The 15,268-nt window shown below is 45.9% G+C and overlaps 2 protein-coding genes across 3 annotated transcripts in view; both read left to right on the top strand.

The window, feature by feature from the left end:
* Positions 1 to 15,268, top strand: part of LOC140721990 (uncharacterized) — a 40,667-nt gene that overhangs the window by 17,182 nt on the left and 8,217 nt on the right. Inside the window, exon 3 of one of the 2 annotated variants that reach the window (XM_073036814.1) lies at positions 2,689 to 6,199. The exons of the other annotated variant lie outside the window; for it this stretch is intronic. Coding sequence (XP_072892915.1) covers positions 3,178 to 4,401 — 1,224 coding nt within the window. The 5' untranslated portion in view covers positions 2,689 to 3,177 and the 3' untranslated portion in view covers positions 4,402 to 6,199. Of the gene's footprint in view, positions 1 to 2,688; positions 6,200 to 15,268 lie in introns of those variants that run through there. 2 annotated transcript variants of the gene reach the window in all.
* LOC140721991 (uncharacterized) lies at positions 1,227 to 14,403 on the top strand. The gene is made up of 2 exons (XM_073036815.1): positions 1,227 to 1,282; positions 12,429 to 14,403. Exon 2 carries the CDS (start codon positions 12,822 to 12,824, stop codon positions 13,638 to 13,640), a length of 819 nt encoding a protein of 272 aa, XP_072892916.1. The 5' UTR covers positions 1,227 to 1,282; positions 12,429 to 12,821; the 3' UTR covers positions 13,641 to 14,403.

The raw sequence follows: 15,268 nt of genomic DNA, 5'->3' as shown, positions 1-15,268 counted from the left end.
GAGTAATAAAATGGATTCATCAGTGGCTAGATGGGAGATGCCAGAGAGTAGTGGTGGATAATTGTTTATCGGGATGGAGGCCGGTGACTAGCAGGGTGCCTCAGGGATCTGTTTTGGGCCCAATGTTGTTTGTAATATACATAAATGATCTGGATGATGGGGTGGTAAATTGGATTAGTAAGTATGCTGATGATACTAAGGTAGGAGGTGTTGTGGATAATGAGGTGGGTTTTCAAAGCTTGCAGGGAGATTTATGCCGGTTAGAAGAATGGGCTGAACGTTGGCAGATGGAGTTTAATGCTGAGAAGTGTGAGGTTCTACATTTTGGCAGGAATAATCCAAATAGAACATACAGGGTAAATGGTAGGGCATTGAGGAATGCAGTGGAACAGAGAGATCTAGGAATAACAGTGCATAGTTCCCTGAAGGTGGAGTCTCATGTAGATAGGGTGGTGAAGAAGGCTTTTGGAACGCTGGCCTTTATAAATCAAAGCATTGAGTACAGAAGTTGGGATGTAATGTTAAAATTGTACAAGGCATTGGTAAGGCCAAATTTGGAATATTATGTACAGTTCTGGTCACCGAATTATAGGAAAGATATCAATAAATTAGAGAGAGTGCAGAGACGATTTACTAGGATGTTACCTGGGTTTCAGCACTTAAGTTACAGAGAAAGGTTGAACAAGTTAGGTCTCTATTCATTGGAGCGTAGAAGGTTGAGGGGGGATTTGATCGAGGTATTTAAAATGTTGAGAGGGATAGATAGAGTTGACGTGAATAGGCTGTTTCCATTGAGAGTAGGGGAGATTCAAACGAGAGGACATGATTTGAGAGTTGGGGGCAAAAGTTTAAGGGAAACACGAGGGGGTATTTCTTTACTCAGAGAGTGATAGCTGTGTGGAATGAGCTTCCTGTAGAAGTAGTAGAGGCCAGTTCAGTTGAGTCATTTAAGGTAAAATTGGATAGGTATATGGACAGGAAAGGAGTGGAGGGTTATGGGCTGAGTGCGGGTAGGTGGGACTAGGTGAGATTAAGAGTTCGGCATGGACTAGGAGGGCTGGAATGTCCTGTTTCCGTGCTGTGATTGTTATATGGTTATATAGTTATATGGTGACAGCAATTAGTGATCATAATCTCATGAGATTCAAAGTAAATATGGAAAAAGAGAGATCTGGATCATGAGTTGAGATTCTAAATTGGAGAAAGGTCAATTTTAATGTTATCATAAATGATCTGACAAGTGTGGTTTGGGACAGGCTGTTTTCTGGCAAAGGAGTACTTGGTAAGTGGGAGGCCTTCAGAAGTGAAATTTTGAGGGTGTACAGTTTGTATGTGTCTGCCAAAAGAAAAGTTGAAAGGTAACTGGTGCAGAGAACCTGGGTTTTCAAGAGATATTGAGGTCCCAGATATTTTGTTCCTCTAAATGCCTCAGACTGTTGGGTGCTACCAAGACTCATTAATGTCTATAATATGATTCCACACACTGAGCTCATCAGACTTTTTTCTAGTAATCTGCTGTTGGTGTCTAAAAGCTTCCCAATCATTTTTGCTCTTTTGTTTGCCCTCTCTTTGGCTTTTATGTTGGCTTTGGCTTCTCATTTTAGCCACAGTTGTGTCCTGCCTTTCCAGTGCTTCCCCTTCTTTGGGATGTATCGATCACTCAGCTCCCGAATTGCTCCCAGAAACTCCAGCCATTGCTGCTCCGTTGTCACTCCTACCTTTTCCCTTCCAAACAAGTTTGGCCAGCTTTTCTGTCATAGAATCATGGACAAGTTCAGTATGGAAACAGGCTATTTGGCCCATATAGTCAATGCTGAAAAAGCATTTAAGCTGTCTAATGCAACTACCTGCACCAGGACCATCGCCCTCCATACCCCTACCATCCAGGCTCCCATCCAGACTTCTTTTAAATGCTGAAACTGAGCTCATATTCACAAATTGTGCTGGCATCTCTCTCCACACTCTCACAACCATTTTAGCAAAGAGCTATTCCACATGCTTCCATTAAATTTTCACCTTCCCCACTTACCCATGACCTCTGGTTATCATCGCATCCAACGTCAGTGGAAAATGCTGCTTGCATTTACCCTATCTGTACCCTAATAATTTTGTATACTTCTAATAAAACCTCAAAGCAATGTATGATTCCCTTGTTTATGTTTAGAGCATATTTTAGGTGTATAAGATGATGAGGGGCATTGATCCTGTGGATAGCCAGAGGCTTTTTCCCAGGTCTAAAATGGCTAACACGAGGGGTATAGTTTTAAGGTGGTTGGAAATTTATACTGAGGGGATGTCAGGCGTAAGTTTTTCACACAGAGAGTGGTGGGCGTGTGGAATGCACTGCAGGCTATTTGTGTGAGAGTGTTTCAGTTACTGTGGGGTCAGGAACCCATACAGCTCAGTGGGAACAGGGAATAATACCAATGGAGAGAGTCAAACTGAGCCAGGTCACAGATTGAAGATGGCAGAAATGCCCCATTCTCATAGAGACAGGAGGAGCATCAGAGAATTTGAGGGTCATTCCAGATACCAGCACTGTGCCCAATTAGAAGATGATTTCTCTCTCCAACTTGGGTTGAACCTCACTGTAACAGTGTGAAGCCATATCACACCTTGACGAGTCAAGTGATCTCATCTGAAATGTTGTCCTACACCCATTGATGGATTTTGTAAATCTTTTTACAGGTTAAAAATGATGAGGAATTTGTCTACTGGAATCGCAAACAGAACACGTCAGTTTTGCTGTCTCTGACCAGATATTTAAGAAGTGGTGCAAGGGATCACTTCATCTTCCTTCCTACTCAGACTGTGGGGAGGGATTCACTCGATCATTTGACCGACTGGCACGCCTGTTATTTTACATGGGGGATCCCATTCACCTGCTCAGACAGTGGGAATGGATTCATTCGGACATCTCAACTGAAGGTACATCAGCAAGTTCACACTGGGACAAGGCCATTCACCTGTTCTGTGTGTGAGAAGGGATTCAGTCGGTCTTCCCACTTGTGGACACACCAGTCAGTTCACACTGGGCAGAAGTTGGTCATCTGCTGAATTTGTGGGGAAAAATTCACTCTGTCATCTGACATAATGGCTCACCAGTGAGTTCACAACGGGGAGAGGCCGTTCACCTGCTCAGACTGTGGAAAGGGATTCACTCGGTCATCTGACCTAATGGTACACCAGCGAGTTCACACCGGGGTGCGGCCATTCACCTGTTCAGACTGTGGGAAGGGATTCACTCAGTCATCTAAACTACTGGTACACAAGTCAGTTCACACTGGAGAGAGGCCATTCACCTGCTTGGACTGTGGGAAGGGATTCACTTGCTCATCCCAACTGAAGGTACATCAGCGAGTTCACACTGGAGAGAGGCCGTTCACCTGCTCAGACTGTGGAAAGGGATTCACTCGGTCATCTGACCTAATAGTACACCAGCGAGTTCACACCGGGGTGCGGCCGTTCACCTGCTCGGACTGTGGGAAGGGATTCACTCGGTCATCTCAACTGAAGGTACATCAGCGAGTTCACACTGGGGAGAGGCCATTCACCTGCTCAGACTGTGGGACAGGATTCACTCAGTCATCCTCGCTAATGAAACACCAGCGTGTCCACACCGGGGAGCGGCCGTTCACCTGCTCGGACTGTGGGAAGGGATTCATTTGCTCATCTAACCTGAAGACACATCAGCAAGTTCACACTGGTGAGAGGCAATTCACCTGCTCAGACTGTGGGAAGGGATTCATTCGGTCGTCTTACCTAATAGCTCACCATCGAGTTCACACAAGGGAGCGGCCGTTCACCTGCTCGGACTGCGGGGAGAGATTCATTTGCTCATCTAACCTTAAGGTACATCAGCAAGTTCACACTGGCAAGAGGCCATTCACCTGCTCAGACTGTGGGAAGGGATTCCCTTGCTCATCTCAGCTGATGGTACATCAGCGAGTTCACACTGGAGAGAGGCCATTCACCTGCTCAGACTGTGGGAAGGGATTCACTTACTCATCTGACCTGACGGTACATCAGCGAGTTCACACTGGGGAGAGGCCATTCACCTGCTCAGACTGTGGGAAGGGATTCACTTGCTCATCCCAACTGAAGGTACATCAGCGAGTTCACACTGGAGAGAGGCCGTTCACCTGCTCAGACTGTGGGAAGGGATTCACTCGGTCATCTATACTGAAGGTACATCAGCGATTTCACACTGGCGAGTGGCCGTTCACCTGCTCAGACTGTGGGAAGGGATTCACTTGGTCATCTGACCTACTGGTACACCAGTCAGTTCACAATGGGGAGTGGCCATTCATCTGCTCAGACTGTGGGAAGGGATTCCCTTGCTCATCTAAACTGAAGGTACATCAGCGAGTTCACACTGGAGAGAGGTCGTTCACCTGCTAGGACTGCAGGAAGGGATTCATTTGCTCATCTAACCTGAAAGTACATCAGCGAGTTCACACTGGCGAGAGGCCATTCACCTGCTCAGACTGTGGGAAGGGATTCACTCAGCCATCCACCCTAATGGCACACAAGCAAGTTCACACCAGGGAGCAGCCGTTCACCTGCTCTGACTGTGGAAAGGGATTCACTTCGTCATCTTAACTGCAGAGACACCAGCGAGTTCACACTGGGGGGAAGCCGTTCACCTGCTCAGACTTTGGGAAGTAATTCTCTCAGCCAAATCAACCAAATGTGCATCATTGAGATCACAGTGGGGAGAGGCCGTTCACCTGCTGTGAATGTGGGGAGCGATTCACTCGGTCATCTCGGCTTATGTAACTCTTGCTTCGGTTAGCAGCTTAATGTAGGGGGTGATAGCCCCCAGCCCGGCCAAACTAGAGAAATCTCGTTGTGTGATGTGTCCCCTGTTACAAAACAATTCCCTGAAATAACAAACAGTACACAGTATCCGATTAAACTATTGAGCTTTATAATACTTACTTTGACTATAGGGTTAGTAAAGTAAACAAAGAAAAATGGCCTGCACTCTCCATTCGCGTCTTCTCATCTCTCCCTAGCGAAAGACCACAAATTCCCTCTTCCAGACTCACAAGAAATAACGTTTCTATCATCGGATAGCCCCGCACTCCATAACCCGTAATTCTGGTCATAACATAATCATTGCTGCTACAGAGAAACCATTACCTCAGCAGTGAAACATTGCAGAGAGGCCATTACATGAGCAGTGAAACCTTGCAGCATGTTACACATGTGACACACTACCGGGTTCACACTGGGGAGAAAGTTTCAATAAGCTGCATGCTGGATATTTGTCCATCACCGTTGCTGAATGCAATTTCAAGAGTGACTGTCGGTGTTGAACTCTGCAATTATTGCTGCTGCTCACCACACCCAGTTCTGCACTCTGGTCACTGGGCACGGGAGGAGTTTCTTCTGCTGCACATTCTCCTTTAATGTGACTGTGGTTTAATATTCTGGATCTGAGACAAATAAATCAGTTTATTTTAAACTCTGTCTCTGGTACTTAAGTGAATTTCTACTGATGCAGGACTTTGTGATATGGTGCAACTCAAACTACCTGCGTCTCAATATCACCAAGACCAAGGAGATGGTGGTGGACTTTAGGAGATCTAGGCCTCATATGAAGCCAGTGATCATTAATGGAGAATGTGTGGAGCAGGTTAAGACCTACAAGTATCTGGGAGTACAGTTAGATGAGAAGCTAGACTGGACTGCCAACACAGATGCCTTGTGCAGGAAGGCACAGAGTCGACTGTACTTCTTAAGAAGGTTGGCGTCATTCAATGTCTGTAGTGAGATGCTGAAGATGTTCTATAGGTCAGTTGTGGAGAGCGCCCTCTTCTTTTTGGTGGCGTGTTGGGGAGGAAGCATTAAGAAGAGGGACGCCTCACGTCTTAATAAGCTGGTAAGGAAGGCGGGCTCTGTCGTGGGCAAAGTACTGGAGAGTTTAACATCGGTAGCTGAGCGAAGGGCGCTGAGTAGGCTACGGTCAATTATGGATAACTCTGAACATCCTCTACATAGCACCATCCAGAGACAGAGAAGCAGTTTCAGCGACAGGTTACTATCGATGCAATGCTCCTCAGACAGGATGAAGAGGTCAATACTCCCCAATGCCATTAGGCTTTACAATTCTACCGCCAGGGCTTAAGAACTTTTTAAAAGCTATTATTAATGTTTTTTGAGATAGTGATTTAGATGCATATCATATTTTTTTACTGAGTTAAGTATTGTATGTAATTAGTTTTGCTACAACAAGTGTATGGGACATTGGAAAAAAGTTGAATTTCCCCATGGGGATGAATAAAGTATCTATCTATCTATCTATCTAACACACCTAGTGTACAGTAGAGAGTCAACTCTGGCCAGCTGGACCCTGCCAGTGATTCTGTTCCATGACAGTCCTTTTAAATCCTCCCCTGTACGGCCAAAACGGCATGGTTTTCCTCTTCCCAGACAGATCACTCGGAATTCTTTGGTGAAATGAGAAAGGTGGTGTATGTTGTTTGTTTGGATTTTCAGATGGTTTTGAACAAGGTGCTGCACCTGAAGCTGCTTAACAAGACACCAGTTCATGGTATTTGATGTCTCTGTGCCTGTTCCCGCTGAAGTTTAGAATTATGGGCGGGATGTGGAGTTGCGGGAGCGGGGTTCCCAAATACTGTAAAGCCGAGACAGAGAGGATACGGAGAGGATGTTTCCCATAATACGGAGCCCAGGTCCAGGGATACACCCTCAGACTACAGGGAAATCAATTCAGATGAGGAGGAAGTCTTATGATATCATGTTTATTCAGCATGGCCGTGTCTGATCTATGCTTCTGTGCCCTTCCCCCTGTATATCCAGCTCAAATGTACCCAGCCACCCGCCTACACTCAGATAGATAGACACTTCATTGATTCTAAAGGAATTTACATGGAAGATTTAGAATTTTAGAAAATTCCATATGTCCCCATTTAAAATGAGTGGCCCTTTTCGATCCCTGTCAGTTTCTCTCTCACTAATCAACAAGAGATATCAAAAGGCCCGTCCCTTTTCCTCGTATATCTCCACCGGCTCAATCCCTGGTTTCTATCCCAGTTTAACTCCCTATCTCTCTTCCCTCCAGTATTCCCTCCAATCTCTCACCTCAGTCATTCTCTCCCACGCCTCCTTCTGCCCCCTCACTCGCTCCTTGTTTATTTCTCACCCACATCCATCTCCCCGCCATTCTCTCCCCTCACTGGTTGTCGCCACCATCTCTCTCCCCTGTTTCTTGCCTCCGCCACTTCCCTCTCATCTCTCCTCAGTCTGTCTCGCTAACACTCCTACTGTCTCTCGATTCTCTCTCCCTCTCTTTCAATACCACCACTCAGCCTGTTCTCTCTTCTCTCTCTCTCTCTCCCCCCCACTCTCTCTATCTCTCCCTCCACCTCTCACTTTCCCACTGTCCCTTCTCTCCTTCTCCCTCTTCCTCTATCTCTCTTTCTTTCCCTCCTCTGCTTCATCCAACTCCAAGTGCCAGTAAATTCCGATGTCACCGTTGCACATTGAAAGGTGCTATTATGGAGTGAACATGGACCGAGGATCCGGGTCGGTCTGTAAAGGTGGGGTGTGGTTTGTAGACAGAAAGTGGAGTAGAGAAGTGAGAGTGAAAGGAAGTTGGGGTGAGCGGAGTAAGAGGGGGAGGTGAGGAAGTGGGAGAGGTATTATTAAGATAAGAGTGGAGAGGAGGAAAGGGAGAGTGAGAGTAGATGGAGGAGAGAAGCAGAGAGGAATGTGTGCTGAGGATTGAGAGGAGGGTGGGGGGTAGGGAGAAAGGGACTGTCAGATCTGGTGAGCGCACTATGGAGAGAGGAAGGAGCAAGATGTTGAGGGAGCTGCACACACTCAGTGTTGAGGGAGTTGCATTTCCTCTGTCCCACTCACAGTAACTCTTCTAAGGATGTATTTGCATCAACAAAAGCAGGATTCAACACGCTGTGAGCGTGTGCTATTCTGAACTGAAATGAAAGCTCAACCCAGAAAGATGAAGAAATTATCACAATGGAACAGTGATTCTCTCTGGGGGCAGTTACGTGTCCTAAGATGGCTTTAGGAGCAAATAGCACTCGCCGGGAGTGGGGGGCATTCGAGATTCCTGGCGGGGCAATAAGCTGCCTCTAACTTGCGGTATCAGACCTGATCGACCGTTAGTAGAGCAGGTACTTCCAAAAAGGATGTGGCACTGGAATAAAGGAAGAAGCATCGCACTGCAGGCCTTGAGCATTCGTCGTCACAACGGGTCTGACACTTGGCGATCTCGTCCGACCGAACCAACCTAACAGACGTCGTTGGGGATTAGCAACGAGGGTGCTCCGCATTTCGCCTTGACTTGCGGCACTAGGGCTGGGAAACACTGCTATAGAAGAAAGAGTTAGCCAATAGATGAGCATAATCGTCCATGGATGAGATCCCCACGATGTGAGCAAAGGAGGAAAGCGTCCAATGTCAGGCTCAAAGCTGGAAACCTCTTCCCAGAAACTGCGTAGTTCCTTGTGTCAATACAGGACCAGGCGGTTGACACAGAAATAACAAAAATGCACATTAAAAGAGTCACAAACTCAAGACGAAGTGTTGTGCCTCTCTCGGGGCTCTAAAGCAGAATATGCCGTTTGATTGCTTACACAGCGCCATCAAGTGGCAAGCATCATTCACCAAAATCCTGCTTTAAGAGACGATCATGAAAGATACTATCAATGACAATCAATACAAGCTTGATCCAGTTTTAGATTCGGAGTGAAACAATTGCATTACTACCGATCCGTTATCAGAGATAGGGCGATACATGATCCCATCCGGATATAATGTCACAGGATAAACATGCAAATTAGATTTACTGAATAGATACAGGCATTCCGACACACACAGCACGCTGAAATCAATAAGTGAAAAAACCTGAAATATCCCATGGCGTTGATAGCAGTGTGACGTCATTCACTAACGCTCATTTTGGAAGGGATTCAATCGGCCATCGCAGATACATCAACAGCTTCGCACCCGGAAGCGGCCGTTCACCTGCTCCGTGTGTGCGAAGAGACTCATTCAGTTAACCCACCCTGTGATGCTCCGGTGAGTTCACAATAAATAGAGGCCACATTTCTGTCCGGAGTGAGTAAAGAGTTTTACTCAATCATCCCAACTGCTGCAACACCAGCAACTTCACATCAGGGAGGAAGTTCAAATCAGCTCTGTGTTAAATATTTAACCATCACGGTGACTGAAGGCAGCTGCAGGTTCATGAGGGACTGTTACTGTCAGATTCTGCAGTTCTTGCGGCTGCTCATCGCACCAAGACTGAACCCTGGTCACTGAGCATTGGAGGAGTCTGTTCTGCTGATGTTAGCCTTAAACTAGACTGGTGTTTAATATTACGCTCACTCTCTACTACTCTCACAATGTACACTAGAGAGGCCACTCAATCCATCTGGTCCTAGCCCATATTTCTGTTCCATATCAGTATTTTAAAGTGTATCTCTGCTGTTTATCTCTCATACTCTCTGTTGCAAATAGTCACTATTCCGTGGGAGAAGAGATTTCCCTTGAATTTCATGGAATCATAGAAATCTGCAGCAAATTACAGGCCCTTCAGCCAACAATGTTGTGCCGACCATGTACCCTACTCCAGACAACTGCCGAGAATTGCCCTACCGCAGAGCCCTCTGATCTTCTAAGTTCCATGAACCTATCTAAGATTCTCTTAACAGACCCTATTGTATCTGCCTCTACCACTTCAAGCAACTTAAAATATTTTCACTCATTTCAAAGGACTGGGCCTCAGACAGCTGGGTTGCTGCAATGCATCTCTAAAGTCTGACAGCAGACTAGCGAGTGAATCTTCGATGGAGCAGAGTCAGAAACCAAAGAGTTGCCAGCACCAGTCAGGGCTTTGGGGCTCCAGAAAAAGATGGGGTCTGGAGGTTTTGAGCGGGTGGAGGGAAGAGGAATCAGACCAGCAGGATCTGGCTATGAATAAAAGATGAGAAACATTTGGAAACTGGTTAATTGAAAAACAAATTGGTTAATTTCTACAAAATATTGCAGGTAATCAGCAGATCAGGCAGCAAATGTGGAGAGGAATAAATGGACAGCATTTTAGCCGAGCCCCTTCAGTATGCCTAGACTGTGTACTCCTCAGCTTAGTTGATGCCTGAACTGCAGAGTTCCTTCAGCATTGTGTGTGTTTGCGTTCCTCTTTTTCCAGCAACTGCAGAAACATGCCCACTCTGGGTGATCAGAATGGTAATCTATACGGGAGACAAAGTAGATGGGGGAGGTTTTAAATAGTAGTTTTACATCCGTATTTACTCAGGAGATGGACACAGAGTCTGCAGAAGTGAGGCAAAGCAGCATCAACCTCATGGACCCTGTACAGATTACAGAGGTGGAGGTGTTTGCTGTCTTAAGGCAAATTGCCATGGATCAATCCCCGGGCCTGAAAAGTTGTTCCCTGGGACCCTGTGGAAGACAAGTGCAGAAATTGTCGGAGCCCAAGTACAGATATTTAACTCATCCTTAGTGACAGGTGATGTACTGGAGGATTGGAGGACAGCCAATGTTGTTCCGCTGTTCAAGAAAGCCTCTAAAATTAAACTAAGAAATTGTACATTGGTGAGCTTGTCATCAGTTGTGGGAAAGTTAATGTAACGTAAGTGCAGGAACTCGATATACAAGTTTTTGGATAGATGTGGACTGATTAAGGATAGATAGCATAGCTTTGTGCAGGGCAGGTCATGTCTAACCAATCTTATAGAGTCTCTTGAGGAAGTTATCAGGAAAGTGGATGAAGGCAAGGCTGCTGATGTTGTCTACATGGACTTTAGCAAGCCACTTGGCAAAGTCTCACATTGGAGGTTGGTCAAGAAGTTTCAGACATTCAGCATTCAAGATAAGATAGTAAATTGGACGAGACACAGTTTTGGGAGAAGCCAGAGTGTGGTAGCAGATGGTTGCCTCTCTGACCGGAGGCCTGTGACTAGTGGTGTGCCACAGGGATCAGTACTGGATCTGTTGTTGTTTGTCATCTATATCAGTAATCTGGATGATAGTATGGTTAGCTGGATCAGCAAATATGTGGATCACACCAAGTCTGGGAGTTTAGCGGACTGTGAGTCGGCTATCATGGCTTGCAGTGCGAACTGCACCAGCTGGAAAGATGGTTTGAGAAATGGAAAATGGAATTTAATGCAGACAAGTGTGAGGTGTTGCACTTTGGCAGGACCTATTAGGGTAGGTCTTACACAGTGATTGGTCGGGAACTGAGAAGTGTTGTAGAGGAAAGGAATCTGGGAATACAGGTCTATATTTCACTGAAAGTGGTGTCACAGTTCAAAAGGTACTGAGAGAAAGATTTTGGCCCACTGGCCTTCATGAACTAAAGTACTATCAACAATAGATGGATGTTATGTTGACGTTGGTGAGGCCTAATTTGGAATATTTTGTGCAGTTTTGGTCACCAACCTACAGGAAAGATGTAAAAGAGGTTGAAAGAGTTCAGAGAAAATTTACAAGGATGTTGTCAGGTCTGGAGGGCTTGGGTTAGAAGGAAACATTGAACTGGACTGGACTTTATTCCTTGGAAAGTAGAAGAGTGAGGGGAGATCTGATGGAGGTATTCCACAGTTCTGAGGCTCATAGATGGGGTAAATGCAAGCCGGATTTTTCCACTGAGATGGGGTGGGACCACAACCAGACGCCATGGATTAAGGGTGAAAGGTGAACTGTTAAGTGGATCAAGAGGGAAAACTTGTTCACTGAGATGGTCATCCAGGTGTGGAATGAGCAGCCAGCACAAGTGGTGCATGCGAGCACGATTGCAACGTGTTAGAGGTCGGTATAGGTACCTAGATGGTAGGGGTATGGGAGTGGAAAGCGTAAATAGCTTGGCACCAACGAGATGGGCCAATGTGTCTGAATCTTTCTATGACTGTGACAAGAATCTTAAACAATACTAATATTCACTCTAATTTCTTTTAACAGCTGTGCAGACCAACCATACACCTGAGCAGGAGATATTTACGTGGCCTTAAAACTGTGGTACTTTAAGTTAACAGTACATAAAATAAAATCCCAGCTGCACATCAACAAAGGGTATTTGTGTGAGAGTGCTTCAGTTACTGTGGGGCCAGGCTCCCATACAGCTCAGTGGGAACAGGGAATAACACCAATGGAGAGAGTCAAACTGAGCCAATTCACAGATTGGAGAAGGTAGAAATGTCCCATTCTTATAGAGACTGGAAGAGTATCAGAGAATTTGATGGTCATTCCAGACACCAACCATGTGCCCAGTTACAAGATGATTTCTTTCTGCAACTTGGGTTGAACCTCACTGTAACAGTGTGATGTCAGATCACACCTTGGTAACTAATGTGATCTCATCTGAAATGTTGTCCTTCACCCACTGATGGATTTTGTAAATCTATTTACAGGTTAAAAATGACAAGGAAATTGCCTATGGGAATTCAAACCAGTCTTGCTGTCTCTGTCCAGATATTTAAGAAGTGGAGCAAGGGATTCCCTCAATCATCCTTCCTGCTCAGACTGTGGGAAGGGATTCACTCTATCATCTGACCGATTGGCATGCCCGTTATTTTACACAGGTAACATTCAGCTGTTCAGACTGGGAATGGAATCACTCGTTCATCTCAACTAAAGGTACGTCAGCAAGTTCACACTGGGACAAGGCTATTCACCTGTTCTGTGTGTGAGAAGGGATTCAGACGATCATTCCAGCTGTGGACACACCAGTCAGTTCACATTGAGCAGAGGCTGGTCATCTGCTGAAATTGTGGGGAAGGATTCACTAGGCCATATCTGACCGAATGGCACACCAGCGAGTTCACACCGGGGAGCGGCCGTTCACCTGCTCAGACTGCGGGAAGGGATTCACATGCTCATCTAAACTGAAGGAACATCAGCGAGTTCACACTGGAGAGAGGCCGTTCACCTGCTCAGACTGTGGGAAGGGATTCACTCGATCATCCTCCCTATTGGCACACCAGTCAGTTCACACTGGAGTATGGCCATTCATTTGCTCAGACTGTGGGAAGGGATTCACTCGTTCATGTGATCTGCTGGCACACCAGCGAGTTCACACTGGGGAAAGGCCGTTCACCTGCTGTGAATGTGGGAGGGGATTCGCTCGGTCATCTGATCTACTGATACACCAGCGAGTTCACACTGGGGAGAGGCCGTTCACCTGCTGTGAATGTGGGAAAGGATTTGCTCGGTCATCTGATCTGCTGGCACACCAGTCAGTTCACACTGGGGAGAGACCATTCACGTGCTCAGTCTGTGGGAAGGGATTCCATCGATCATCCGACCTTCATAGACACCAGCGATTTCACACTGGGGAGAAGTCGTTCACCTGCTCAGACTGTGGGAAAGGATTCACTTTATTATTTCACCTACAGAGGCACCAGTCAGTTCATGCAAGGGAGAGGCTTTTCACCTGCTCAGTCTGTGGGAAGACTTTCTCTCAGTCGTCCACCCTACAGATTCACCAACGAGTTCACACTGGGGAGAGGCTGTTCACCTGCTCAGACTGTGGGAAGGGATTCACTCGGTCATCTCATCTACTGAGACACCAGCAAGTTCACACTGGGGAGAGGCCGTTCATCTGCTGTGAGTTTGGGAAGTGATTCATTCAGTCAGCTTATCTACTCAGACAGCAGCAAGTTCACACTGGGTAGAGGCCAATCAGGCTTTGGGAAAAGATTCTCTCAGTAATCTCCACCAAATGTGCATCATTGAGTTCACACTGTGGAGAGGCCGTTCACCTGCTGTGAATGTGGGAAGGGATTCACACAGTAATCTATCCTTGTGACACACTACCGGGTTCACACTGGGGAGAAAATTTCAATAAGCTTCATGCTGGATATTTGTCCATCACCGTTGCAGAATGTAATTTCGAGAGTGACTGTCGGTGCTGAACTCTGCAATTATTGCTGCTGCTCACCACACCCAGTTCTGCACCCTGGTCACTGGGCATGGGAGGAGTTTCTTCTGCTGCACATTCACCTTTAATGGGACTGGAGCTTAATCTTCTGCATCTGAGACAAATAAATCAGCTCTATTTTAAACTTGGTTTCCGGTACTTAGTGAATTTATAACACACCTTGTGTACAGTAGAGACTCAACTCAGGCCTGCTGGACCCTGCCAGTGATTCTGCTCCAGACAGTCCTTTTAAATCCTACCCTGTTGTTCATCTCTCGCTCTCTGTGGGTGATGGGTTCCGAACAGTCACCACTCTGTGGGTGAAGAGGTTTCCGTTTTATTTTCTGCAGACTGAAGAAGTTGAGCTGACTGCAGTTCTGCTTGACATGTTCTTCACCCCTCAAATCTCTGCGCTGATAGAGAATGACATTGGTAGTTAACCTCCTTATTCAGGGCACATTCCACATTATGGGTCATTTTCCCTGCTTCAACAGGGTTGTTATAAAACACCACTCTCCTCTAAAGACTGAAATCAGAATGGAAACCATTAATTGGATGTTCAACTGAGCAAGGTCAGAAACCGGAGGCGGGTCCGCACAGGGCAGAGTTTGGTGTACTGGAGGATGGTCGGGGTAAGAACGTATGATGAGGAGAAGGGAATCAGCAGCGAGACGTGGCTACAAATGACAGAGTGGAAACATTTGGAAGCTGATTGACAGAGAAAATCTTTTGCTTGTCTGACTGATGGCACAAGCAACACCTGTGGTGAGGTGCTCTGCTGGTCGAAGAACATGTGTGTGTTGGGAAAAGTTTTATCTATTGAAGCAGTTGTTCCTGCTTGTTTATCTTGTAATGTTATATCCGGAAGTTTATTATAGATTGTCCTTTGTGAAATAATGTATTGATTATCATATAATTTGGAAGATTTTGACTCTAAAACTGTATCAGGCTGGAATTTATGGTGCCTTTATGAAGTGATGGAGGGCATTCGTGAGTTGGTATTTTAAAGCAAGATTTTGGTGAATGATATTTGCCAGTTGTTAGTAGCTTTGTAAGTAATCAGATTGAGTTAAACTGCTGCAGGATCCTGGAATGTGTTGGATTGTGTCTGGCTTCTCTTGGCATTTTCTGTACTTACTGCCTTGTTTGTTGTATTTAATGTATTTCTGATTTTTTTTCTTTCTTTTGTTAACTACTTTGTCCTGTTTTTCTGCAAGGGACCCCTCTGTTTCTGGGAAGAGGTCTCCAACTCTCTGTCAGGTGCTCAATGCTTCATTGTCACCATCTCATCTGCTGAGATCATTGGGATGTCTCCCATGGAGGGTCATACTC

Source organism: Hemitrygon akajei, unplaced genomic scaffold, assembly GCF_048418815.1.
Source record: "Hemitrygon akajei unplaced genomic scaffold, sHemAka1.3 Scf000066, whole genome shotgun sequence".
Classification (NCBI taxonomy): Eukaryota; Metazoa; Chordata; class Chondrichthyes; order Myliobatiformes; family Dasyatidae; genus Hemitrygon; species Hemitrygon akajei.
Note: the sequence above shows the minus strand (reverse complement) of the source record. Positions and strands in the feature narration are given on the sequence as shown.